At 29.8% G+C, this 27,117-nt stretch overlaps 3 protein-coding genes and 1 pseudogene across 3 annotated transcripts; all 4 read right to left on the reverse strand.

The window, feature by feature from the left end:
- Window positions 1-2,604: 2,604 nt before the first annotated feature.
- Window positions 2,605-3,858, reverse strand: LOC114407543 (nicotianamine synthase-like). The gene has a single exon (XM_028370680.1). It carries the CDS (start codon window positions 3,777-3,779, stop codon window positions 2,814-2,816), a length of 966 nt encoding a protein of 321 aa, XP_028226481.1. The 5' UTR covers window positions 3,780-3,858; the 3' UTR covers window positions 2,605-2,813.
- Window positions 3,859-13,323: 9,465 nt separating this feature from the next.
- LOC114407544 lies at window positions 13,324-15,468 on the reverse strand. Its single transcript, XM_028370681.1, has 2 exons — window positions 15,257-15,468; window positions 13,324-14,171 (listed from the first exon to the last, which is right to left on the reverse strand). Exons 1-2 carry the CDS (start codon window positions 15,324-15,326, stop codon window positions 13,585-13,587), a joined length of 657 nt encoding a protein of 218 aa, XP_028226482.1. The 5' UTR covers window positions 15,327-15,468; the 3' UTR covers window positions 13,324-13,584.
- Window positions 15,469-19,160: 3,692 nt separating this feature from the next.
- LOC114407547 (AT-hook motif nuclear-localized protein 17-like) lies at window positions 19,161-20,773 on the reverse strand. Its single transcript, XM_028370686.1, has one exon. The coding sequence runs from the start codon at window positions 19,917-19,919 to the stop codon at window positions 19,407-19,409; it is 513 nt and encodes a 170-aa protein (XP_028226487.1). The 5' UTR covers window positions 19,920-20,773; the 3' UTR covers window positions 19,161-19,406.
- Window positions 20,774-22,554: 1,781 nt separating this feature from the next.
- On the reverse strand, window positions 22,555-24,260 carry LOC114405330 (annotated as a pseudogene).
- Window positions 24,261-27,117: the final 2,857 nt, after the last annotated feature.

The following is a 27,117-nucleotide window of genomic DNA, read 5'->3' on the forward strand; positions in this document are numbered from 1 at the left end:
GAAAAGATGAAAGAAACATTAGCAGAATGGGTTGTAGGATAGGTATGGGCTTTCGGCCCTGTAGGTTCAAGTAGAGAAGAAGGGAATTTTTTTATAATATTATTGCTATTTATTATTATGATTATTATTATTATTATTATTTAATTAATTTTATATATATAATTAGAAGAAAAGAATGAACGGACGATTAAACCTTTAAAAAGGGCTTTGGCCATGTTAGACTAACTAGGAGACTGTTTTTTTAATTTAATAGATACAAAGAGTTTGGAAGGATGTGGTCTTTCGGCCCTTTACAAAAAAATCCTGATTTTTTTTAATATTTCATAATACTAACTTTAATAAATATTTTAAACAAATTATGTAATAAAATAAAATATTTTCTAAAATTATTTATATGTATTTTTTTAGTTCTAAAAAATAATAGAAAAATGTATTTTCTTCCATAATAATTAGATGTGATACATTCAATTTTTCTAAGTGTTTAAGAATTTTTGAAATTTTTAATATGTGTTTTTATAGATATTTTTCCAATTTATATACAAAATAATAGTTATTAGATAAATATATAAATAAAAAATTAAAATTATATATATATATATATTACACGAAGATTTATTTTATTTTAAATGGTGTCTGTTTAATGGTTAGTCATATTATTTCACACGGTATCTAATAATAGTCACTTTATTTTAATGTTTCTTTCATGAATGCGCCTACATCATTTCAATTTTTGTCTACTTATGTAAGAATTTATGCTTTGATTTACACGTTTATAACTATAATTTGCATAATACATTATATATCTATTAGAGTGAATCCACACGGCTGTTTAAATGGAACAAAGAAAACAAACATCAAATTGAATGATTTTTCTTTTGTTACAAAATTGAATGAATGAATACATGCAACTCTATTTTAAATAAAACAAAATAGCTCTTTTAATTTAAATGAAACTATATCACTTTTCGTGTTTTGAAAACATGTCACATATTGACACAACCTTGTCATGTCAAAGGTTGACTATATATATGTGAAGTAATGAAACATTTACAATAACTTCAAAACTTATATCTGAATCACTTATCTAATTAATATCTGGAAGCCCTGAGTGGTATATATGTGTTCTTTAAGCATTGACATAAAACATTGCCATCACGCGGCTTGATTTTTTGTTAAAATTAAAAGGGGACCAACTGTGAAAATATCATCAAGATTCACTTTTGAAGTATACCCATATGGACAACTAAACGACCATAGCGTCGTATATTCTAATTTTACTAACTAATAGACCAAGCATATAAAAGGAACTAGATACAAAAAGAATAACTTTCTTAATTGTCTTCTGATAAACTCAAAAGGCATACATGCATGATTAGAACCCAAGAAAAGTCCGGTCTTTCCATTTATGTGGATATTTTTTTATTCTTCGTCAATTTTCCTTTTAATTAACATGACATCATAAGCCATCATTTAGTATTGGACTATCAGAACGGATTGAGTAATCTATGAGATTATAAATTCAAATTGCAATCACCTCACCCCCATCAAAAGAAGAAGAAAAAAAAAGCATTAATTCGTATCTTAATGGAATATATGCCTCGCGAGATAGTTAATGATCAGAGGTACAGTGATGCGAAGATATATATGCTTATATATCGATTCCTCTCTTAGCTTTTCTCATGTCAAACTGGTATCTGAAAATGTCATCATCAACATATATAAGTATTACACCAAAGGCAAACTTTGATTGATCAAATACAGAGAAACGACATATAAGTAGGCATCCTTTAAAAGCAAAGTAATCTTTGATTTTATAGGCAATATCTGCTAATATGCAAGAGAGGAATTGGAGGACTTTCTCTTTTTGAGTGATTGCGATTTAGTGGATAATGAAGTAAAAGCGCTACGAAGGCAGCTTTACTGATATTCAAAAGAGGAAAAATTAGTTAAGAATCTTATATAATTAAGCACTTGTTTGATTCAAAAGTTAGAAAACTAATTTACAAAGTACACGAACCAGTTGGTGTAGACTTGTTCCAGTTTACTAGTTTGGAGTTCTAATCTTGAAAATATAGTTACATTAAATATTTTAAAAGAGTTTTGAATTTTGTTTATGGTAATCTTATTCAATTGATCTCATTCAAAAAAATTCTGGTATTAAAAAAATCATACTTTCAAATAAGAACACACATTCTAACATAAACATGTGATTCAGATTAATTTACAAATACATTTTAATCACATTCAATGATTCAAAATTAATTCGACTAATCTTTAAATTTAACCCAAACCAAGAAAAAGTCGTTGTTGCTATTCCATGACCATCCTTTTAATGTGATTCAGATTAGTTTAAATACGCATTTCAATCTCATTTTTTGATTCAAAATTAACTCAACCAAACTTTAAATCAAACTAACACATAAGCTGCTCTTGTTGCAATTCCATGAACATCCATTATGCCAATCACGATGACGTTACGCATAGTAGCTTGCTTAATGAGAACAATGAATTGAAGACGAGCAAAATAAGTGTACATGAAACCATAAACATGCTATATATGCTAGCATGCATGCCGTTATGGCTTTGCTCGAGGAAGAAACGATCTACAACACATAATAATCTCTTTTCATATTTATTGCAAATTTAAGAACAACATTATGTAAAACACTTAAGTTTTGCTCGATGTGATACAAAACAGTCGGACACAATTAAGTGGAAATATTTATGTAACTATAAGTTGCTACCACATGACCCCAGTAATCTCCCATCTAAAGCAAGACAAGGAGTAGATAAATAAAAGAAAAGCATGCAGTTCACGAGAGTTGCTCCTCAACGGCCAATTCCTCAATCATGTTCCCATGGTTGAGAGGGTTGAAGGCTTGAATCTCGGAACACTTGTTAGGTAGGATCATAGAGCCAACAAGGGCTTGCTGATCAAGAGAGTGCATAGGCACAGGATGATATAATTTACGTGCGATGACAACCGAATTGACGACCTCATCGGAAGGGTGGAACACAGAGAGAACCTCAAAGCCTCGAAGATCACAAGGCTCAACCACAGGGTAGAGAAAAGCCCTTGCCCCATGAGCACTCCTCAGCATAAGAAGTGCCCCAGGGTTCATGTGCTTCCCCAAGTGATCAATGATTCGGTTCTTCCCTTCCTTGTCCATCCCCACAAGTGCTGCCAAGTAAACAACCTCGTACTCCTTCAAAGCGGTCGACACTTCCAATATGTCGTTGGTGTGAAAAAACATGCGCTTGGACAAGTCAGGGTCTGAGGAAACCAAGCGCATGGCGTTGGAATTGGCAGAAGGGTCCATGTCATAGTTGTGGAAAGTGGTGGAAGGTAAGTGGTTCGATGCCAACACAATTGAGGTAAGAGGAAGGGGTCCCGAACCCACGAAGGCAACTTTGGTTGGAACATGGGTGCAGTGTTGGCTAAGGATAGTGAACTCAAGGAGACCAAGTTTGAGGTAGTTGGAATAATAGGGGAAAATATTAAGGTGGTGAAGAGGGTTTTGGTATGAGCCTAGGATGGTTGAGTAGTGGCTCTCTAAATGTCCCTCGGCTTCACCACATAGTTTTATAAGGTGGGATCGAATGTCTTGAACGGTTTTGTTTAGCTTTGTGACTTCGATTGGGCTTGGGGGTATGCATGTCAGGACTAGTTTGGTGAAAAGCATGTCGACATTCTTGCAAGGTTTGAGACTCTCGAGGCTTGAGATTTGTTCATAGATCGAGCACACTTTTTCAATCAACAACTCTTCCTCGCAAACCATGTCGACACTATGAGGTAAATTATGGTATGGGCAGACTCAGTCTCAGGAATAGTTAGCAAACACTTTGCAATGCTCAAAGGAATTCAAGGATCAATATTTATGGCCAACTGTGGGCTCCACTCACTTCAGGCTTTGGAATTATCTTCTTTTTTTTTTATTGTATTTTTCGGATATTGTTATGCGGTGAAATATGTTGCTTCTTCTCCTCCGCTCTATGATTTTTCTTAACATTATCATTCAGATTTTATAGGTCTTGTAAACATGAATTCTAACTTTTTAAAATATTACTGTAACTATTTTGGTGTGAAAAATGTTTATAATAAAAAGTAAGAACATTGAAGCTGTCCAGATTGTAGCCTAGTTTTTTAGTTTTTTTTACTAACATTTAATTGCTAGACTATCCGACAAAATTATGTAATTTTTGTTTAATATTTTTAAGACTTGTGTTATTTTTATACAACAAATTATATAATAATATTATTTTCTCCATCTTTCTTTATCATATCACTCATCACATTTTATACCTCTCTCTCACACACACATTAATGTAGAATTTGTTATACAAATAATAAGATTTATATCTTTAACTGATAAGAGAAAAATTAATGTTTTCGAATATCATGCATGAAGCACCAAAATATGAAACAAGTTCTAACGCCATATACACACGCACTCAAGATCATATGATAAAATTCGAACTCTCTTTTTACTTGGATAATTAACACACCTATAATGTATATTTCAAAAATAAGGCAGTGCTGCAACAACTTATATTATATTCCTCTTGACATTTCCTATAAATTAAGAGGATATGCAAAAGAAAACACACACATGCACACAGAGAGAGTAATGCAAAAAGAAACTATGTATTGTATCAAATGTTGTGTGGACTAACTTTGATAAATTTTTTTGTTCATAAAATAAAAACTATTTAAATCAAATACAAGGATGCTGTTTTGAACTTTTCAATACCAACAGGGATATGGGTATAATGTGAAAAATACAATGCGGGTTCTAAACTAAAATTTTAGAGAAGCTCTAGACTTCGTAAAATTGTTAGTAAACACAGAAAATGTTGATAAGATGGAAAATTAACCTTACGATATAAAAAAGGAAAATAAAAACAACATATATACTATTGTATTTAATTATTACAAATCTCAAACGTTCCATGTCCGGGGGGAAAAACTGTGAAATAAGTTTAGAATTCAATAAGTTCTTCAGTGTATGAAGTTAGCAATGATGATTCATCCAAGACCTCATATCCTAATGGCTTTTCTGAATTCAATAAGTAGTTATATTTATTGTGTATATTTAATTATTTATTTTCTTACAAGCCATAATGAACAACTAATGATAAAGAATTTAAATAATTTATTGGGTAAAATATGTTTGGGTTAAGTAGAATTTGAAAAATATTAATTTTATCTTTATAATCTTTTTATATTAATTTGATTCATAAATAAAAGTTATTTTTTTGTCTTTAATAATAATTACATTAGACGATAATCTGAAGTGACTAATAAACTTACACATATAATTTGATTATAAATAAATATTTTATGATTGTTAAAACACTCAAAAATGAATTAAATAATTTATGACAGTTAAACAATAAAAAAAATACAATTTTTTTCACTCTTTAAGCGATTTTTTCATAATTTTTTGATGAGATTAAAAAAAAATTGAAACAACAGTAAATTCTAGTATCTTTTAAATTCTAGTATCTTTTAAGTATACTTAAAAAGATAGAGAGATAAAATAATTAAATCTATTAATCATGTTAAAGACTAAATTTTTAATGAGAATCAATAAAAAAATGTTTTATTTTTATAGGGATTAAATTAGTATAAAAAATTTATGAGGATGAAATTAATTTTTTAAATTTTAGATGAATATCAAACATATTTTAGCTAGTTTATTTTTTGAAATATTTATATCATTGGCGTGTTGTGTGTCTCTATATATTCATTATTATACAGTGCGCCTAATTTGTACAATTGATTTAATTATTTATTCTAAGAATGTCCGTTTATCACTCCTTTTCTTTTCTAGCTCGCTCGCATCCAGCATGAAAGTATAGGCCGTACACTTGGAAAATGAGCAGTAAATTAGACTGTTGGGATTCAAGAGAATACCATTCATCCAATACTTACAAAAAGGGAATACATTATCATATGATGATTTGCAAGTTGCCGCTCATGCCTATTCAGCATTTTTTTTTAAAGGAAAACACATGTGATCTATGTAAGAAACTTGTGTTTTTAAGTTGAGTCATTTTAGTTAAGTTTATGATTTTAAAAGTAAATATATAATTTATCATGTAATCCTTTTCACAATTATGTCATTTTTCATGAGAAATTATATCTAAACAGTTTAATATTACTCACTGTTAACAAATAATAGATACTCTTATATGTATGGAAAAATGACTTCAAATTAAAAAGTATGGGTATAGAGCTACAGTTTCGATATTTGACCTCAACCTTTGATTCCGAAATGCTTTTGGTTTCACACTGTTACAGTTGCTTTTTGGTTAATTCATTATAAGGAGTCGAGCCCCTAATCAAAGTTTGATCGAGTAGGTTGTCATTTTCATTATAAATTATATTTATGATTTTAAAAGTAAATATATAATTTAACATGTAATCCTTTTCACAATTATGTCATTTCTCATTTGAAATGATATGTAAACAGTTTAATATTACTCACTATTAATAAATAATAGATACTCTTATATGTATGGAAAAATGACTTCAAATTAAAAAGTATGGGTACGGAGCTACAGTTTCGATATTTGACTCAACCTTAGATTCCGAAATGCTTTTGGTTTCACACTGTCACAGTTGCTTTTTGGTTAATTCATTATAAGGAGTCGAGCCCCTAATCAAAGTTTGATCGAGTAGGTTGTCATTTTCACTATAAACATGAAAATACCACTTACGTTAGTTGATTTAATAAGAAATAGATGGTAAGATCTAAGGCGATGAAAAACCATAAAGTGGACAATTAACATAATATATATTATTACTTACTCTCTTTACAATTCCTTTTTATTATTAAGTAAATTGTATATTGTTTATAAAATAGCTAGCTAGAGATCTAGAGTAAGATATATTAAACAAAAATTTAATTTTGCCTATAAAAATTAAAGAGAGAGTAAGATATAGTATAAATAAGAATTTGAATATTCCTCTAAAGTGAAAGCTAGGATGTACTTTACATAATAAAGTGCATTTATAATAATTAGTTATAAAATTAAATACACATAATAAAATTTAAAATAAACTACAATATCATTACACTTTTAAAATGCACTTCTCTCATTTTAGAGAATTCAAATCCATTAAATAAAGATTAAAGTCTCGTTAAAAAAATATCAGATCATTTAATAATAACTTCATTTAAATGAAAAGTCATATCCATTAAATAAATATTAAGCCTCCTTACTAAAAAAATCAAATTATTTACTAATAATAACTTTATATAAATTAAATGTGTAGTTTATCAGCATAATTTCAGTTCACAATACATTAACAATTTTTGGTTATTAAAATATAAATCACTCTTTAATAGATGAACAACTTATTCAGAAAAAAAAATGAACAACTGCTTCTCTCCCCCTTCTTTGTCCAATAAACAAAAACTTAATGCATGCCGAAGTTGATTTTACTTTCATTTGTTATTGATCAATTTTGCCATTGATCATACGCGCGCATCACGTACGCATAAATATTTTATTTAATGCGAGTACTTAAGAAAATCGACTACTTGTACGGAGGAAAATGGGTTCTTAATTTCATATGTAATGCTCATTTTTTTCATAGATTTTTTTTTTTTGGAAAGTCAATATTATAAATTTACTTAAATTTAAATCTCCATCGAGTTTTCAACTACCAAACGTCAACTAAGCAATAATGATCTAGAGCTAGGATTCTCAATTTCAATAGTATTGGAAAGATACAAGGGTAACAGTTTCGTATAATTATCATATACAACTGAACACATCAAAGTATTCTTCTTAATTGTACGTATAGCAAAGTATTGTTGAGGTTATTTAATTTGCTAACAATTAATTCTAAGGTTGATTATTTGGTTAAGTAATTACTATAAAAATATCATTTACTAATGCATAAAAAATGTTAAATATTAAGATTGCTTTTTTTAGTATAATATCACTACTAAAAAAGCGTTCCTTACCAACCCACCAAATCGGTCGCTATATTAGAAAAATCAGTCATTATTTAGATCACAGACAAAAATACTGACCGAAATTATATTATTTGGTTAATATAGATCTGTAATATGTATGTGTGTATATATATATATATATATATATATATATATTAAACTTTCGAAAATAATAAGCTATATATGCAAAGAGAAAAAAAAAATCAGAATATCAGATCATAAGTCTAGTTTTCCCATGCACCAATTTAATTTTCTCTGTTGTAGCTTAAGATTCCATGTGAAGCTGATTCTATAATTTGATGATGTGATTATCATGAAATGAGTACGGAAAACGATCTACTAGTTTTGATTCATGAGCTGTACACTATTTATTCATCAACACTAGATAAAACTTAGAAGTCAGGAAGGTTAATCCTTGAAGATAGGAAAACGACCTAAAAAGTCCTTGACCTAAACTGGGGAGACTTCTTCCAATTAATATATCTACTATCAACGTAAATGATTTCCTTTACAAGATAGCTATATAGAGAAGTTCAAAAACCAGTAAAACACTAAAGCAAAAAGTCGTATGCTAATAATGTCGAGTTAAATTATCTTGGTTGATATGGTTTTTGTTTAACAAAATTAAACAATTGGTATATATATAGAGCATCAATACATCATATATACTGTTCATGTAAATTCATAATACTCATACTATAATAATTTCTTTTCGTTAAATAAAAATTATATTTAATGATAATATTAACATATAACACTTTTTAGTTTGATAACTCTATATATGCCTTTAAATTTCTTGCCTTTTCAGTTTGTCTCTTTGTATCATAATCGAATATTGTGCCTTCTTTCATTTGTTCGACACACGTGTCGTGCTTGACATTCTTTGTTATAATTGTTCGAATTTTCTTTTAATTTATCACTAGATTTTATAAGATGTGTTTAGATAGATAATTTGATCCAACATTGATTTAATAAACCCTTATAAATGAGAGCTTATTTATTAGCTTTAATTATCATAAAGTTTATTGAAATAAGTTTAAAATTGTAGTAAAAACATTACAAATCACTTTTATAAGATAAAAAAATCTTATAAATACTCCCTTAGTCTTATAAAGAATTTGTTGTAGTCTGTTTCTTATACAAGTTTTTTAAATTTGATTTAACTTGCCCTGTGCAAATTATCTCTATATAAACATAGGTAATTTGAATCATTCACCTGTTCCCAAATAGCTAATCAAATTTATTCCCATTCTAGGAACCTTGTTTTGAGTTTATTAGTTTGTGTTCCCTCCAAGATTTTTAGGTTTAATTAACCCTGCCATTAGCTAGATGCCATTACAAAATAAATAAATAAACTTATCCAACACCTTGATATTCGATTTTCATTACGTTTTTTTCCATTTCTGATCATTTTTTTCCCCACTGCTACAGAATTTGTCTTTACAAAAGCTGTAAGGACACAGTATGGGCACTAACAAAATTAAAATATGTGAATCTGATCATGTTGATATTATCATGCAAAGATATTAATATATTAATTTATCATAATTTTGATTCCTCGCCTTTTCCATCTCCATTTGAATGGTTCGAATGAGACGTTTTCATAATTCCCTTTATTTCGTGCAAGCAATTTTCATTAGACGCTTTGCCTTGTACGTTTGAAGATTTCTCTCATACCACCTTCCTTACACGAAATAAACAAATGAGATTTTCTTTTTAAGGGTGAAGAAACATTTTATAATAAATAAAATCCACCTACTGTGTTATTGGAGAGTAAATAATAACATAATTGACGACGTATGTGGTAAATTTTCCTTTATAGATTCCATCTTCCATGTCCACCAGCTACAACACTATTAATCATGGCTTGATACATAATGTGTAATTAGTCATGCATCATCCTTATATTCTTCCCCAACCGTCCATGGGTTTTTGGGACCTCTGTGGCTCTTTTAAATTGAAAGTTGGACTCACTGAGGGAAGTGGCTCCTAAGATATAGACATCAGATTTAGATGTCTGGGGTGGGAATAGACTATCGAGTTTGGGAATGTGCATCAATTAGAGATATGAACCAGCAAAAGCTACTTTTGTTCACCCTATATTCTTTTATTTTTTTTATTTTTTTAGCTACCAAATTGGCCACTTCCACAATCAGATACCAGTAACACTGTAACAGCACCAAATGCGATTACTCGACGCTGAAACTAAAGGGGAATAGTGCAAAGGCACTTTTGCTTTTGCAAGAGGGTGGGGTAGAACATCAAAGAAAATGAAAGCTACAAGAGGGTGTTACTAAAATATAATAATTGACTACACACTCATATTTTTGTATTTTTTAGTTATAAAAACTTTTTTTTTAATTGAAAGTATCTAAAATGTTATAATAACTTGATACTTTTTTTATAAAAAAAAAAGACCAAATAAAGCTATTTTTTAGAAATTAAAAAATCATAATTTGTTATTTTTTTTAGTTTATCTAATAAACTAACTCATCCTAAAACTTAAATATTATTCTTGTTCCTTTGGACTGTGCTTCCTGACTTCACCTAGCTAGCTTTCGGTTGTGCCATTCCAATTCTATTGTTTAGTAAGACAAAGATTGTTTTAAATAATGGCAGGCATGTTGGTTGGCCATAAATGAAGTCAAATATACTTGATAGTTTGTTTTATACAGACACATGTGTGGCAACCACACGGTGGCGTGTGCCAAATAGAACCACGTATCCTAAGAGTGATGCCCTGGCGTAACACTGATGCATTCATATTCGTCTGAAGAATCAGCCACGCAACCTCAAATGACACGTAACCACGACGTTTTTTCATTGATTAATTCGTCTCATGAACTAACCACATAAAATAACACGTATTGTTGATATGAGTGTTTAGTTAGTGATGAAAAGAATTAATTTCTCACAAACAAGACGAACTGAATAAATTTAAAATTGTCTTGTTGGATTGCTGTGGGAATAAACAAATGACACGTAACGACGACAATTAGCAGTAATCTAGTAACTAACGCTATAACTCTAAAGTCAAAGACTTACATCTATGCTTATAGGGATAGAAAATAACCAATTTCATGGAATTATAAGGTCTTACTGATATTTTGCATATATTTTTTTATAATAAATATCTTTTAATCTATAGTCAGAAAGGTTTTTTTTTTTAATTTCATGGCGCGGAGATTGGTATTGTGTTCAAATAAAATCTTTTTCATAGATATGATGACTAATAAAACCCTAACAACATTCTTGAAAGACCTAACTATTCATGAACTGTGCCAAGTTTGTTGGTTATTTTGCATCTATGAACGCATTAACGTGCAGGCGCTGTACCCAGTGTTGACCATTTTCCTGGTCGTAGTAGGAGCGGATGCACGTTGGATGAAGGAGGGGCAGATGTACTGCTCGCCTTAAAACTGAAGAGAATAGTTGTTTTAAGGGCATTCAACCCTATTTCCAACCACTTATTGTTTATGAATTATATTTCATGATATTTACAATATTAGTTTATACTATTTTTTTGTTAGCAAGTGCTTTTTTTGTTTGACATTTTAGCAAACATTTTTTTTGTTTTATCTTGATTGGCGTTTTACAATGCTAATTGACTTTTTTTTTCAATTCCACCCTTAACAATTAATTAATGTATTTTTTAGAAATTAATTAATATAAGAGATAATAAGTATGGTATAATAAAAAATTAGTCAACCATTTTCAGAGAGCATTAATTGTATATTTTTAGCTCTTTTACTACAAACAAACGAGAATGGAGAGAGTAATATTATTTATAAAAGATTTTAAAATAATAATTATTAAATAAAAAAACATTGAATTTGATAAATTAAAGCTGAAAAAAATATTTAGTATTTCATTTTCAATATTAATTGAGTTAATAAAAGCTTTAAAACATTATGAAGTGTTTGCTCAAAGAATAAAATAATATATATCAAATAAAATTGCACATCCACGTGGGTATTCTAACATTAGGGACTAAAAGTATGGTGGAAAATTAATTGAGGATTAAAATTTGTCAAAATTAATATGAGAGACTAAGAATTAAATTCTGAAAAAAGGAGAAGCCAAAAACTTAATTAAATAAATTATTTATTATAAAATATTAAATAGTACACAATAAAATCCTAATTTAACCAATAATCTTGGGGGAAAACAATAATCAACATGCAATTCACAAATATCAAACAAATTACTTCCCCTTTGAAAAAATTAACTCACCTCAGATATCATTACAGACACCATAGTAATTGTATGTCGGATAATAATCTTTTTTTAAAAAAAATAATAATCACATTTCGAAAAATTCTTTAAGGAAGAAAATAATTATTCTCTTTAAAATAAGCTAAATTAAATACGTACTAGTTTCTAAAAGAACCTGACATAGAGCAAGCTTGTGAGTTAACAACATTACTTTAATACTTATTTTCAAGAAATTATTACTCGTGTGTCTTTTGAATTATTTTATTATACGGTTCTAAGAACATATTAAGAAATAATATATAAAATTATGAATAATAATACAAATATTTAATATCTTAAAAATGTAATAAATATGTAATATTTCATATATATATATATAGATAACTTAATGGAAACAAATTATTATTTTAATTTATAATAAACAGTAAAACTAAAAGCCGATAAATTATTGTGTTATTCTCACTAACCAAGGTCGTACTTAATTAAACCATTAATTTACTATGTTTTCGCTAATTATGGTTCTAAAATAATATGATACAATTTGGTAAAAAAAAGAAAGAAAAAAAATAAGTTAAAGTTTAAAAGACCAAATGTAATAGAAAGTTACCAAATTCAATCATTATTTTTAGTTACCAATAAGTATTCTTCAAAACTAATCTTATTTGAATATTAAATTTAAACACATCTCACATAAAAAAATTCAAACAATGATTTGTCATGTTATAAGAAACCTCTCCTTTTAGGCTTTTAATTACTGTACGTACTCAACTCTTGTCTAAGCCAAACCCTACCCATTAATCATAATGAAACATCAAAACAATTTTTTTTCTCTCCAATATAATTATATCTTATTATTCAAGAGAAAAAAAAAAGATGTATGTTCTCTTACATATTATTATCATTTCCTTTACAATTTAATTGAAAAATTAATTAGCAACAAGAATCCCTATATTTGAATTTAAGAAATGTAATGGTGGAAGGTTGACCAAGAAGAGAAAAGGAGAAGCAATGACATGTAACATGTAGGAAAGAAAACCTATGAAGTGAATATGCATTATATGTTTGAAAATTAAGAAGGAAAAAGCATGTTTTATACTTTTCGTTTGGTGAATTAAGAATGTTTTCATATACAACACCTGAGCAGAAACGTTAAAGAAAAACCAATTTATAAACACTTGTAAAATTACATATACATCCAATTAAATGTAAGAAAATGACAAATATCTCAATTGAGTAAACTTACCACTTACATATACTCAATTGAGAATCTTCTTTTGTGTCGTAGCTCTGCTAGATAGTAAATTCAAAATTTATGAACATAACCTCTAGAACTGAACATAAACAGAAGTGTCATGTAAAAAGGAACTTGTAGTTGCTTCAGAATTAATTTTCTTGATGGTTAGCCTAAGTTTCTTGAACTTGGATCACTTCCAAGTGATTGAACAGAATGCAACAAGAAATGCACTCCATTAGCCACATCATAGAGCATTAGCCCTATTCTACCTCCAATCCAACTACCCAAGTGACTCCCAACAAGGTAACCAAATCTCCCAAGCCTTTGCTCCCCAAGGAAGCCTCCAGCATAAGTACCAAACAAAGTGCCACTTCCCCTGAGGAACCCTTCAGTGAGAGTACCACCATAGTAAACAGCTTCAAAAAAATCCCACCCTGAAGAGATGATGGGACCTATAATGCGCCTGGCTTTACGGGAAGCCAATTTTGCTGCCTTGTCACCTTCTTTCTTAGCATATTTTGCTGAAGCACTTTGTGACATTCCCTGCTTCAAAGCATCAACAAGGGCAGACTGCAATGCATCATGCCTTGCTCCTTCAACATGAGCAGCTCTAATATTGTAGAAGTAGAGCTTCACACTTTCCTTCACACTACATGCTAATGTTCCAGAACTCATGTCAAAGCAATTTAGGAATGTAAACTTTCCACTCTGGGATGATGCCTTCTCGCCAACTAGCTGCCTGCATTTTTCAGCTGAAATAGGAGCAAAACTGTATATTGTCATGAGTAATAATAAGCAATAGAAATAAACATTTTTCAGCTTCAGGGTTATGAGCAACAAGCTACCTTAGTATGTATAAGTAATAAGCAGACACTGCTTCTGAAGGGCTTCCACAGTTAAAGATGAAAACAACTGTACTTGAATTGTTAAATTTATAGGAAGGAACAAGTTGCCATATTAGGATCTGGCTGATCTAAGTGAGAAATTTATTTTTAAAGGGTAAAGTAATTTTTGTGAGAAGATTAATTGTTGACATTACATGTACACTTGTAGTTGTATACATATAACAAATCATGAATGCATTGAAATATTAATCGTTGATTTTATCATCAATCACTGAAATTACTTATTTTAATCTTTTACCCTTGTTACTTTAGAGGAGGCAAATCTGCCATCTTCATGATGACATAATAAAAACAAAATATATACACAAAACAAACCATGCTAGAAAAGACAGATTTATGTCCTCAATCAATTGGGAAGTTTAAGTAAGTAAATTTTCCAAATTCAGCACCGAGAAATCCTCTAAGCAATGTTACTAAGATGGGAAATGGGAACAATCATGGTTGTCCCAGAATGATAACAAAACAGCGTATTTGATGGTCAGAGAACTGATTCCTTACTTCACCCAACAATATCTGCAATTAATTTAGATATTTCTAAAAATAAAAAGAACGCGATTATGCAAACTCCCCCAAATTAATGTAATTAATTGATCCCAAAACGTTCACGAAGATAAGTAAGCAATTATTGTTCACTGTTCAATCGAGCCTCATGCGAGATTGCGAGTAATTAGCATTTGAACGATAAAAAGGATCCGAATTTTCTTTCTGGTGGTCCTTCTCTTTCCCTGATTTTCTACGCAACTAAAAAGGGTGGAGATGCAGGAGTTAAATCATGCGATGTCTGCTATATATATGAATTATGAATCTCGTTAATGTCTGTAATTAGATGACATTAATGTCGAATGCTTCAAAAAGAAGGAAAAAGGAAATTGAATTGCAACAGCAATAATAGAATACATTGAATAATAGGCAATGAAAAGTTAGGTAAGCACCTGTAATGCTAAGAGCAATGATGGCAGCGACAAAGGCTAGAAACTGAACCCTCTTCTTCTGGAAATCCATGGCATGGCAATAACGGTAAAAGGGAATCTAACCGAATTATAAATTACTATAAAGTATAAACTATGATGATAAATTAAAGATAAAGAGGCCTTGAAGGCTTCGATGAGAGGGAAGAATCTTAACAAAACATTCTTGGTTTAAGGTTCAGGCAATCACTTATCAGTTGTGAAAATGCACTACATTGATAATAGGCTGTACAATGGCCCAACAGGAGTGTTAAAATGGGCTTATTTTGGGCATCAAAATGGGCTAGTCAATTCAGCGCTGTGCAAGTCGGTGTGGTTTTATTTATTTTTTTAGTTTTAGTTTTTTAAAAATACAAAAATACTCCTTTCATTTTTTTTTATAAAAACAAGCTATTTCCATTAAATTTAGAGATTAAAAAATATATAAAATTAAAATAACAAATATACATTTTTAAAAACTAAAACATGTTTAAACCTTTTACGAATATCACCCACGTGTTTTTTCCCTTATAAAAGTTTTACCTTCATCCTTTTCTTTCAATCAACTTCATCATTTTTATGAACCGCCAAAGGTGATATCATTTTCTCTTCTTTTTTTTTCTTTTAAAATAGTATTTAATTTACATGGTTTTACGGCAATTATTTTTGCTTTATTTGGTATTCAAAACAATTATCCTTAGTATTATTTGTTAGAAATTTGTGGAAAAGAATTTCTCTAAATTTCCTCCAACTGAGACTATACAGTATTGATTGCCACTACTTCAATCGTATGACATTTCCATCCTTAAAGATGTCTTTAGCATAACAGGCTTACCATTGCCAACGAAGAATTTTACTAAGGGCTAAGGATATTTTGTACTCACGTTAGATGTCCATTGAACGTAAGTTACACTTTCCTCCTGTCATGTTGAAAAGTGTGAAACAGAAAAGACAACGCATTCTTATACATACATTGAGTGCATATATGTTTCATGTTTGGATACCATATGAAAACTCCTTCAACACCCACATCCCTAGACACAAATGAAATGAAAAAATAATTAATTCCTTTATATTTTTGAGAAAACGGCCCGTTATGTTGAGAGGTGCACCTTACGGCATATCCAGGGGCACCTTAGCCCCCCTCAATTTTTTCAATTTGTTTTTTTATTGTTAGATAATGCTAAACAAACTAATATTAATTAATTATTTATTTTAAAAAATTAATTAAATATATAAATAACATCATTGGTATGTTCTCATTGTTATTATTATTTTAAAAATTATAAATAATTGTAGTTTGTAACCAAACGATTTTATTAACCTTTTTATCAATGGGTTAAACTTACAAACTATATACAAGATTAACAACTTAATTAAATTTTGAAACACATCAACAAACATTTCATCTTTTTATCATTATTTTTTATATTATATTTGTTTCTCGTCTTTGTTTTTAATTCTTACTATTGTAAGGTTTCATTGTGCTTTCAAACCCGTGTTTAATATAAATCTTAGAAAAATAAATAAGATATCTGTTACACTAAAGATTTGTTATAATTTGTTTTCAATTAAACTTATAGTCTTGATCATGATAAATGTTTTTCTTCTTCTATTTGAAAGTTAATTATTCTTTAATGATGTTGGTTACTATTTTTCTAAAAGACAATTTAATAAGTAACACAATTTATTCTAATTAGGTATATTTTTAGAATATAATTAATAGAAATTTTTGTAAAAAATATATGGTTAACATAAATACATTTTTTATTATAAATTCATTAAAGTTTTCGGTGATATTTTGAATCGGTAATTATCATTTGTAATTTTGGATCTTTAAAAATATGTTTAATATTTTCTATGTAAATTATTAAATATTCCTAATTCATTTTAAAAAATATTCCAATATAAATATTTTTTTTGAGTTTTAATGCTTAATTTTGGCCCCCTGCCATGAAATCCTGATGAATCCGCCCTGAATACGTTCAACGAAACGATTTCTCAAACCCATCAAACTTGTGACATCATATAAACCCCTTTAACGACTAATCCAAGTTTCAAAAAAAAGCACTTGCCGTTAAAGTTGATTTACGGTTAGATTCATGAGTGTAACAACAGAAAAACACAAATTCGTCCATATATTCATGGGCTCTTTATCAGATTTAGATGCTATCTTTTTCTGAGTCATGTGTTGAAACAACAATCGTTCAATCCCTTACCAATAACTGATGTTTCTTATCTTCTCTTTACTGCTCTAAAGTAGTTAAATACATGTTTGCTACGTGCTCTGGTAGCATGTGATCAAATTGCGAAAAAAATAATTCTATTATAATTTTACAATGCAAAATCTTATGTTTGCACAATGGTTATATGATAAAGTGTGAGCAATAAGTTTAAAATTTAATGAAAATGTTTTTTACCTTATAAAAAACATTATTATCGAATTAATGCAAAAAACTTGTTTAATTTCAACACATCTATTTTCAAACAAATCAAATATGTAGGCAAGTATATGAGATGTTGAAAGTCTTTAGATTTGTTTTTTAATAGCATGATATTGATGTGAAAAATTTAATTACTTTTTAGTGAGATTTTCTCTCTTAGTCACATTTTTTTAAGAGAAGAGTCAGATCAATAATTTGTTGATAGATGTCTTTAAATTTATTATAGTAAAAGTTATAATACTAAATAATGTGTAATGATATCTAATAATTTTAAAAGCAATAACATGAGTGAAGTTTGTTTTTAACAATAACATGCAAACATATAACATTACAGATCTTATACAATATAGAATAACACGGCATGTCTCTTTGGAATTAAAAAGTTAAGCAAAATTTATCTTTGATTGAGTCCCATAAAAATCCTAATAGAGAAGTGAGGTGAATGAGAATCCCCTCACAACAATATACTCAAATTTAATGTTTTCAAATCTTTTAAAGGAGACCAAGAGAAAAGGTAGTGTTTAAAAAAAGGAAGAAAAAAGGTATTTGTTGGAATTATGAAATAGAGATAAAATTGATTTACTTGTATAATTTTTTTTGGAGGAATTAAATAATCACAATCCTTGCATAAATATTATTTTTTATTAGCAATTGGCTTAGGTGAATTTTAACCCCTTCTCATCTTATACAATAAAGTTAATTGTGTGGTTATTTTGAGAGAGAAAATTCTTTGCAAATTGGTCAATAAAACAGAAATGAGACTGACAACTTGATATTTGGACCACTTTATAGTTTATCAATGTTTTTAGTTTGAATGATTTCATTACAATAACTTCTTTTACTATATTAAATAAATACTTAACATTAAATGTATTTGTCATTGAATCCAACAAATACGTTTTCTTTTTACCACATGAAATCCAGCTACACGTTACATAAAGAGTTTTAAAAAATCATACAAAATGAAGGGTAGGAGTTAGATTTATTATTGCAATTTGAACATTATATAACTGGGAAAAAAGTCAATAAATATAAGAAAAAAATGAAAACATGTATGGACTTTACATAAATGAATGTGGAAATCAATTTGAATGTGAGAAAATAAAATACCTATTCATCTATATTTTATGCCATGAAATCAACCTGAACTTTTATTTCCTTCTCTTACATTTATCTACACGTCAGCATTTCAGATAGCAAAAAAATATGTCTTCTATTTAGAATCTCAAAACCACACACAAACAAATTGGCACTAGTATCACTACATACATCATAAGCCCAATAATAAAATAAGTTATATCTTTTTAACACACATAGAAAATGAGGGTGTGTTTCAGAACTTATATCATCACCATCATCTAAGACTTCAACAAGATAAATCTAAAACTAATCATACTTTTAGAAATATATAAGACAGACCATAATGAGAATTAAAAAAAAAAAACTAATAAACAACAGTTGAATAAGATTGTTGTGATTTCTTAAACTCATAATCTCTTTTTCTGGTAAAGGTACAAATACATGAAATAGTAAAAGAAAAAACAAAAAAAGAAAAAAAAAAGCAGGTAAATTAAATCAAACAACAATAACTGAACCTAAACATATTCTACTTGTCATCTAGATGACATGCATAAGGTTTCTTGCTACTATCCCTTTCCTCACCAGCACCTTTGATACCAGCCTTGTGATTCTCAAAGTTCTTTGAGAATAGTAACCACCACATTAACATCATCGCCTGCAATAATCTTTCCTCCAACAATTCCAGTAAAGCTTTGACCTAAATTTGAACAAAAGGAAATCCTAAAAGAACAGTTATTATTAATGTATGTTCCGGTGAGGGAAATCAAAGTAAAGGGTCCAAAAACAACGAAAGTAGAAGTGTCAGGAAGAGTTTGGCAGAGAGTGGCTTCCAAGATAGACCCAGATGCACTTTGCACTGTGATGCTAACTTGACATTGGCGCGCAAATTGGACCACGGCCTCAATAACATCAGAATTTTTCGGGACTTGAATGAAGATGGGTTTCAAGGCAAGATCGCTATCTTGGTTAATAACGAGGGGTATTTTTGGCTTGTTCTTGGATCCAAGGGGCCTACCACGACTCTTGTTTGAGGATGGTGGTATTTGGTGAGAGGAAGATTCAATAGCATTATGAAAAGTGTGTTCTTCGGAGGATGGGGGAGTTATAGTACTTGGGTTAACCATTGTTGACGGGTGAGAAAGATGTAGTCAGATCTGAGATGGATAAAGGATGTTGAATGAAGAAAAAATACAAAGACAAAGAAATAGAGAGAGTGTGTTTGTTAATGAGAATGAAGTAGTTTTGTTTTCTAAGAGAGTAGTTCTATTTATTTAAGATAATCGAGATTAGTAGGGTCCACAAGGGAGAGAGAAAAAGTGTGGTCCCACAATTTCAAGGGAAAAAAGTTGTAGAATTATGAGAGGTGGGGTAGTGAGAGGAAGAAGAGGTGGAGGATGAGGGAATCAAGGTACCAAGTTGATATTTGTAATGGTTGAAAGATATTGAAAGTGATATAAAGAGTGAAGGACAAAATGAACAGTGAAGTTTAAGTCAAGTAAGAAATAAGATTGTGGGCCAAGAGGAAGGAGAGGATGCGAATATGGAGGATAGGTGAATTAAGGTGCCTAGTTCAATCATTTTTTAAGCGTGAAATTTAGATGGAAGAAAGATATTAAGAGGCTTATAGAGAATGACAAAAGTGGGAGAAAGAGAAAAATAAAGAAATTGAGGAGAGTATATGAGAAGGAAAAAGGTTTTTATTTTGATGTTCTCTTTGTAGGATAATTTACAATAATCAAAGAAAGTAGTTTCTTTTAATAGAAAAATTGAGGAGATAGCTAGTGTCCAGATTTAAGATTTAAGTAAAAATAAAAAAGACAAGATTATGGGCAACCACATGCCTTATTTGAGGGTTATGATTTCTGGTGAAAAGAAGAACCAATAATGTTATGAAAGACAATGTCATCAAAGGAAAGCGAGAATGGGGAGGAGGAGGAAGATGTAGTGGATAAGGGAATTAAAGTATTAGGTTGAACCATTGTTAAGAGTGAAAAGTTGTTTGAGATTTGATATGGATGAAGAATATTGATAGTTATATACAGAGTGTAGGAAATAGAGAAATACAAAGAAATAAAGAATGAGTAAAGGAGAAGGAAATAGTTTTTGTTTGATTTTTCATTATGGGATAATTTTTTGTGATTAAAGAGATTTTTTTTTCATTATCTAAGAGAATCAAGAAGATAGATGGGCACTATAGGTAAGTGATAAGTGAAAAGAAAATAAATTAAATTGTGAGGCTGTTTATGTATTATGTAACTAATGATTTAAGGCTCTAAGTTTTCCTTTGTTAGAATTTAAGTTTAGGTAAGCTAAAAAAAGTTTAGGATTAGTCAAATGGTATTAAATATGGTTTTAAGCTTTTTCTTGTCATTTACTACATTCATTGTATATCATCAATGAATACTATTAAATATTTTCCACTAAAAATGCTACATGCAATTTCTCTGATTTTTTATTTAAAAATATTTTAATCTATTATATCATTTAATTTTCTTTTACCAAAATATATGTTGTTTGACTTTTTATATTTCTAAACATTTTTTATGTTTTTATACTTATTTATTTAAAATAATTAAAAATAAAATAAATTATTTTTAATGAATAGGAAAAATCCATATTTAACTACACATATAAATATTAAACAGAAAATAATGTGTATATATATATATATATATATGAAAAATACATATTTAATTACACTATTAATACATCCAGTCTTAATTATGAAATTTATGTATGAAAAAGTCTTATTAAGAGAGTTGATTCCACAATATTGTAGTTATTCTCAATTCAAATGTAATGACTTTTTTTAGTAGAATGTCATTACTTCTATAACGAATACCTTAAATTTTAGCCAAAATGAATTATATTTCAGTTCTCTTTTTTAAAAATTTGAAAGAACACTTATCTAAATACCCCATAAATAGAAGATATATCTTACAGAAGAAAATAGCAATAGTGATTAGTAACACTTACGTTCACTAGTATATTTTGATATATTTCTCACAATAGCATGGATTCTAATTGAAAATTCTTAAAAAAAATATTGGTGAATGAAAATTCTTATGTATTAAACATGGAATGGAGCAATAAAATATATCGAATATAAAAGATAGAGAATTTATGTATCTAAAAATATAAAAAAAAATATTATACATGAGTAATGCATAATTTAAAAAAAAATTAATTGAGATTCATAAACCTCAATGACATGTTTTGATTTCTTAAGGATTTTTTCAATTTCTACGTTTATAGTTCGTTGATCTTTCAATATTGAAACCGTAAAAATTAACTAATGCTTGTAGATGCTTTTTTTTAGAGAGAAAGTGCTTGTAGACGCTTGACAAAGATATAAAAGTAAAATATATTAATGGGCAAAACTCATGAATATTTTACACCAATAATGACAAAAAATAAAAATAAAAAAATAATAAATAAAACAGTAAATAATTCATGATGGGATAGTTTATTTTTTATATTATAATCTAATCATAAATTATTATATTTATGATTATATATAACATGTTTATCAACTTTAATAACAACTATCTTAAAATTGTAAATCATCACAAAAAAAAATCTTAAAAGTCGTGTTTATCACAATTTTTTTTAATTGATTCAATGTATAGAAATTAAACTAAAAAAACATAAAAGTGTTAAGTGTTTATCTATCAAACATTATATTTTTAATATTTTTTAAGAACCCAAACAGAGGTATTGGGTGTTGTAAAAAAAAAAAAATAGGTATTGGGTTGGAGATTCTCTAAATGAAACTCTTGACATCACAGAAAACCCTTTAACCACCAACTCAAGTTTACTCGCCACTTGGTCACTTTGTAGATATTTCTAATTTTAAAAGGAAAAAAAAAATAAAGAAATGAAAGGTACCGTCTAGATCTCCCTCAAGAACAGAGTGAGGATCTGAAACCTCATAGTTAGTTCTAAGATCTTTCACCATACGATAAGGTCATCAAAGCCTACCAGAAAAAGGGGGAAGGGGGGATATGTACAATCTCAAAACTACATGGAGAACATAACTAGGAATCTGACTGCCCCATGTTATGTCAGTAAGAGATTGTGTATGTTGTGCATTCAACTGTGCCTGGCGTGCAATCTCCAGTTGGTCTTATCTTTGACTGAAGTAGTACAGCCATCGCTGAAGCCTTATTCTGATGCTGCGGTCTGTTTTTAAATAATACCCAAATTCAAAATCTAATAACACAACACAATCAATAAATGAATAAGTGCTCATATTTCATACCTCTCATTCTGACAAGTTGCAGTTACTCCTGTAGGAATATGAACTATTCTTACAGCACTCTCAGTTGTGTTAACATGTTGGCCACCAGCACGAAATCGTTCAATACGAAGATCAGATTCATTAATTTGTACATGGGTAGATCCATCACCAGGAATTGGAATCACTGCCACAGCAGCAAATGAAGTATGCCGGTGCTTATTACTGTCAAAAGGTGATATGTTTACCAGCCTGTGCACTCCTATTTCTGCTTTGGCATATCCAAATGCAAACTCACCATCTACTTTGATGGTAGCTCGCTGAAAAACAAATAGACCCATATATTCAGAAACTAGCAGTTCCCTTCAATAGAAAATATAACACACGGGAATAAGATTCAAAGGCAAAAACTAGAGGCTCCAAATGGAAACGGAATCCTAATGGTAATTATGTTTGAAGTTTAAATACTATGCAAGTTAAGCAACTTAGAACTTGAAAATCAGAAACAACAGTCACATTAGGGGAGGTAACCATGGGTCGTGCATCCAAGCATGCAATCCTTATGAGGAAAATTTGCAAAATAATTTTTAAGTAACTTATGAAGGATGGTATGAAGAAGAACCTTGATTCCTGTAATCTCACCAGGCATTTCATCCACTACAGTTACTTTATATCCACGTCGCTGTGCCCATAACTTATACATCTACATGACCATTGCAGCCCAGTCCATGCTCTCAATACCCCCAGCCCCAGCTTGAACCTATATTAAATTATAAAGCAGTAAGCTTCAACAGGCAGACACATACATAACCACAGCCCATGTTCACTGCTTTACTAGTTCTGGAAAGGGAAAGTAACAATATATTCCAGTGCAGCATGCCAACATTATGTTCTTAGACCTAGATTGCTGGCTTGTCCATGAATAAAGATTGAAGTACCAATTATGCAATAACAGAAACATTATCTACGGCAATGACCTCAATGTAGCATGAACAAGAATCTTGCTCCCCAGAAAGCAATGCTTCTAGCTCTTTCTCTTTTGCATTTCTTCTCATGTTAAGCAATGCTTTCAATGATTCCTGAAAAGGGAAACAATCAATGCATGATTATCTAACTCTAGAAATCTTGAACAAGATCTACCTCATAATATGTTGAGCCATATCTATTATCTAAGATTTTAATACGATGTTTCCATGTAAGATTATAGCAACAAAACAGTTGAGTACATGCCTAGGAGAAGATGAAGTGAGTCCCCAACGATTCCAAATCCGCATGATTCTCTTCGCGCGCAAGCTTTATCATGTCAATATGCTCAAGCAACTCTTGTTCGAATGCATTTACCTCTTTCATTTTTCCCAGGAGCGAGCCATGCTCTCGGCTTATCTTACCAACACGCACAGGATCATTCCAAAGGTCTTCCTTACTCAAGTGGAATGATAACATATCCAACATCACCTTCAATTTTTCTCACTGCCACCACAAACACATCTTATCAAGTTCTATCAAACAGTGCTAATTAACTAAAGCATGATTAATTAAGAGGGAAAAGACTATTTATTTACCTGTAAGCGCCGTTTGATCAAGTGAATAGATTGAGCTATGGCGCTGGCATGACTTTTCCAATCGCCTTCGTTTGCGTTGAGAATGTTCCAATTATTGGCCAGAATTCCTTGGCCCGTGAGAGCCCATCAGAGGTTGAGGGTTCAGTGCTGGCGGCGGTGGCGGCCTCAGACGTCCAAAACCGAATTTGGAGAGTAGATGCCACTTGAAACCAACCAAGGAAGGGAATGTGAAAAGTGGCGAAAAATTGATGAAAAAACCAGAATGTTAATTATGCGACTCGGACGAGTTTGTGCAGAAACAAGGACAACCCCTTAGTCCTAAGGGATTTTCCTAGGAAACGGGATATGCTCGTGTCGTGTGTGACAAAACAATGCAAGCTTCAGGGTGTAGAATTGAAGACGACCAAAATGCTTACTGCGGCAACCAAACATAGCCGCTTTATTCAGGGAGTTGCTTAACTATTGGCATCACTTTTGTTTCTTACTTTTCTCACTCACAAATCTTTTTTCTAGACTATCCCATGGTATCGCAATCCTTTACCCTCCTCTCCTTTTTAATACCCATCGTACCCGATGGTTTCCTTAAGGGCACGTCTGGTAAAACATAAGTTTTTTCATGTCCAAAAATTATGATTTCGGAAAATTATGAATTCTAAGAATAAACAAATTTTATTTGATTAGTCATGTGAATTTTTAGGTAAATTTTTTAATAATAAAAAAATTACGTAATATTTTTATCGATAATTTTAATTATTTATCATATTAAATTATTTAATATGAGTAATACGATATTTTTATTATAATAAAACAAAAGTTAAATTTTAAAAAATAAGACTCTCACCCTCCTCCACAGGAATATTTTGTAAAAATATAAGTTAAAAACGATTTAGAGGAATCATAGTTACTAATAATATTTTTTTAAAAAAAAAATGCGTACCAAAACTAAATTTTTCAAGTTCAAATTCCATAGAAAGTTAAAATTTTTCTCCTGCCTAACAAGTAACTCCCCCTAAGTGTTGAGTTTCTTCCTAGTCCCTCCATTTTTCTTCCCTCTCGATCAATGGATTTTTCTTTTCGCTTTAGAAGGTAAAGTAAGTATGTAATGTCGATCCACGAGGAAATCAAAAGTTATTACGTACACATACATAAAAATCACGCATGTATTGAAATATCAATCGTTAAATTTCTTACCAATAACCAAAGTTTCTTATTTTCCCTTCACTTGCTTTAAAGTAGTTAAATATATGTTTGTTACCTGCTCCGGTGAGCAAATTCAAAATAAATCTATTATTATTTAACAATTCAAAATCATATGATCAAGTGGTATACATGATCAAGTGTGAGCAATAAATTTAAAATTCAAGGAAAATGTTTTTTACCTTATAAAAAGCATTATTATCGAATTAATGAAAATTCTTGTTTAATTTCAGCACATCTACTTTCAAACAAACCAATATGTAGGCATGCATATGATTTGTTCATTTTGACAAATAGCCAAAAACTTAAGTTAAATACATGAGATGTTGGATGTGTCTAGATTTATTATAGTAAAAGTTATATGTGTGACGATATTTAATGGTTTTAAAAGCAATAACATGAGTGAAGTTTGTTTTTAACAATAATTATGACATTACAAATCTTATGCAAATGTAGAATAACACGGCTTGCTCTTTGGCTTTCAAAAAGTTAAGCAAAAGTTACCTGAATCCCATAAAAATCCCAATAGATAAGTGAGGTGAAAGAGAATCCCCTCACAACAATATACTCAAATTTAATGTTGTCAAATCTTTCAAAGGGGACCAACAGAAAAGGTAGTGTTTAAAAAAAGGAAGAGAAAAAGTATTTGTTGGAATTATGAAACAGATAAAATCGATTTACTTGTATAAATTTTTTTTGGAGGAATTAAATAATTATAAATATTATTTTTCATTAGCAATTGGCTTAGGTGAATTTTAACTCCATTGTCATTTTGAGAGAGAAAATTCTTGGCAAATTTGTCAATAAAACAGAAATGAAACTCACAACTTATATCTGGACCACTTTATAGTTTATCAATCTTTGTAGTTTGAATGACCTTCATTACAATAACTTCTTTTACTATATTAAATAAATACTTAACATTAAATGTATTTGTCATTGAATCCAACAAATACGTTTTCTTTTGACCACATGAAATCCAGCTACACTTTACATAAAGAGTTTACAAAATGAAGGGAAGGACTTATATTTATTTTTGCAATTTGAACATTATATAATTGAAAAAAAGTCAATAAATATAAGAAAAAAAATGAAAACTTGTATCGACTTTACATAGATGAATGTGGAAATCAATTTGAATGGGGGAAAAATAAAATAACCATTCATCCATGTTTTATGCCATAAAATCAACGTGAACTTTGTTATTTCCATCTCTTTCGTTTATCTATATGTTAGCATCTCAGATAGCAAAATAGGACTTTGCATAGAATTTCAAACTCACACGTCAACACTCTCCACACAAAAACAAATTGGCGTCACTGCATA

Source organism: Glycine soja, chromosome 3 (assembly GCF_004193775.1).
Source record: "Glycine soja cultivar W05 chromosome 3, ASM419377v2, whole genome shotgun sequence".
NCBI lineage: Eukaryota > Viridiplantae > Streptophyta > Magnoliopsida > Fabales > Fabaceae > Glycine > Glycine soja.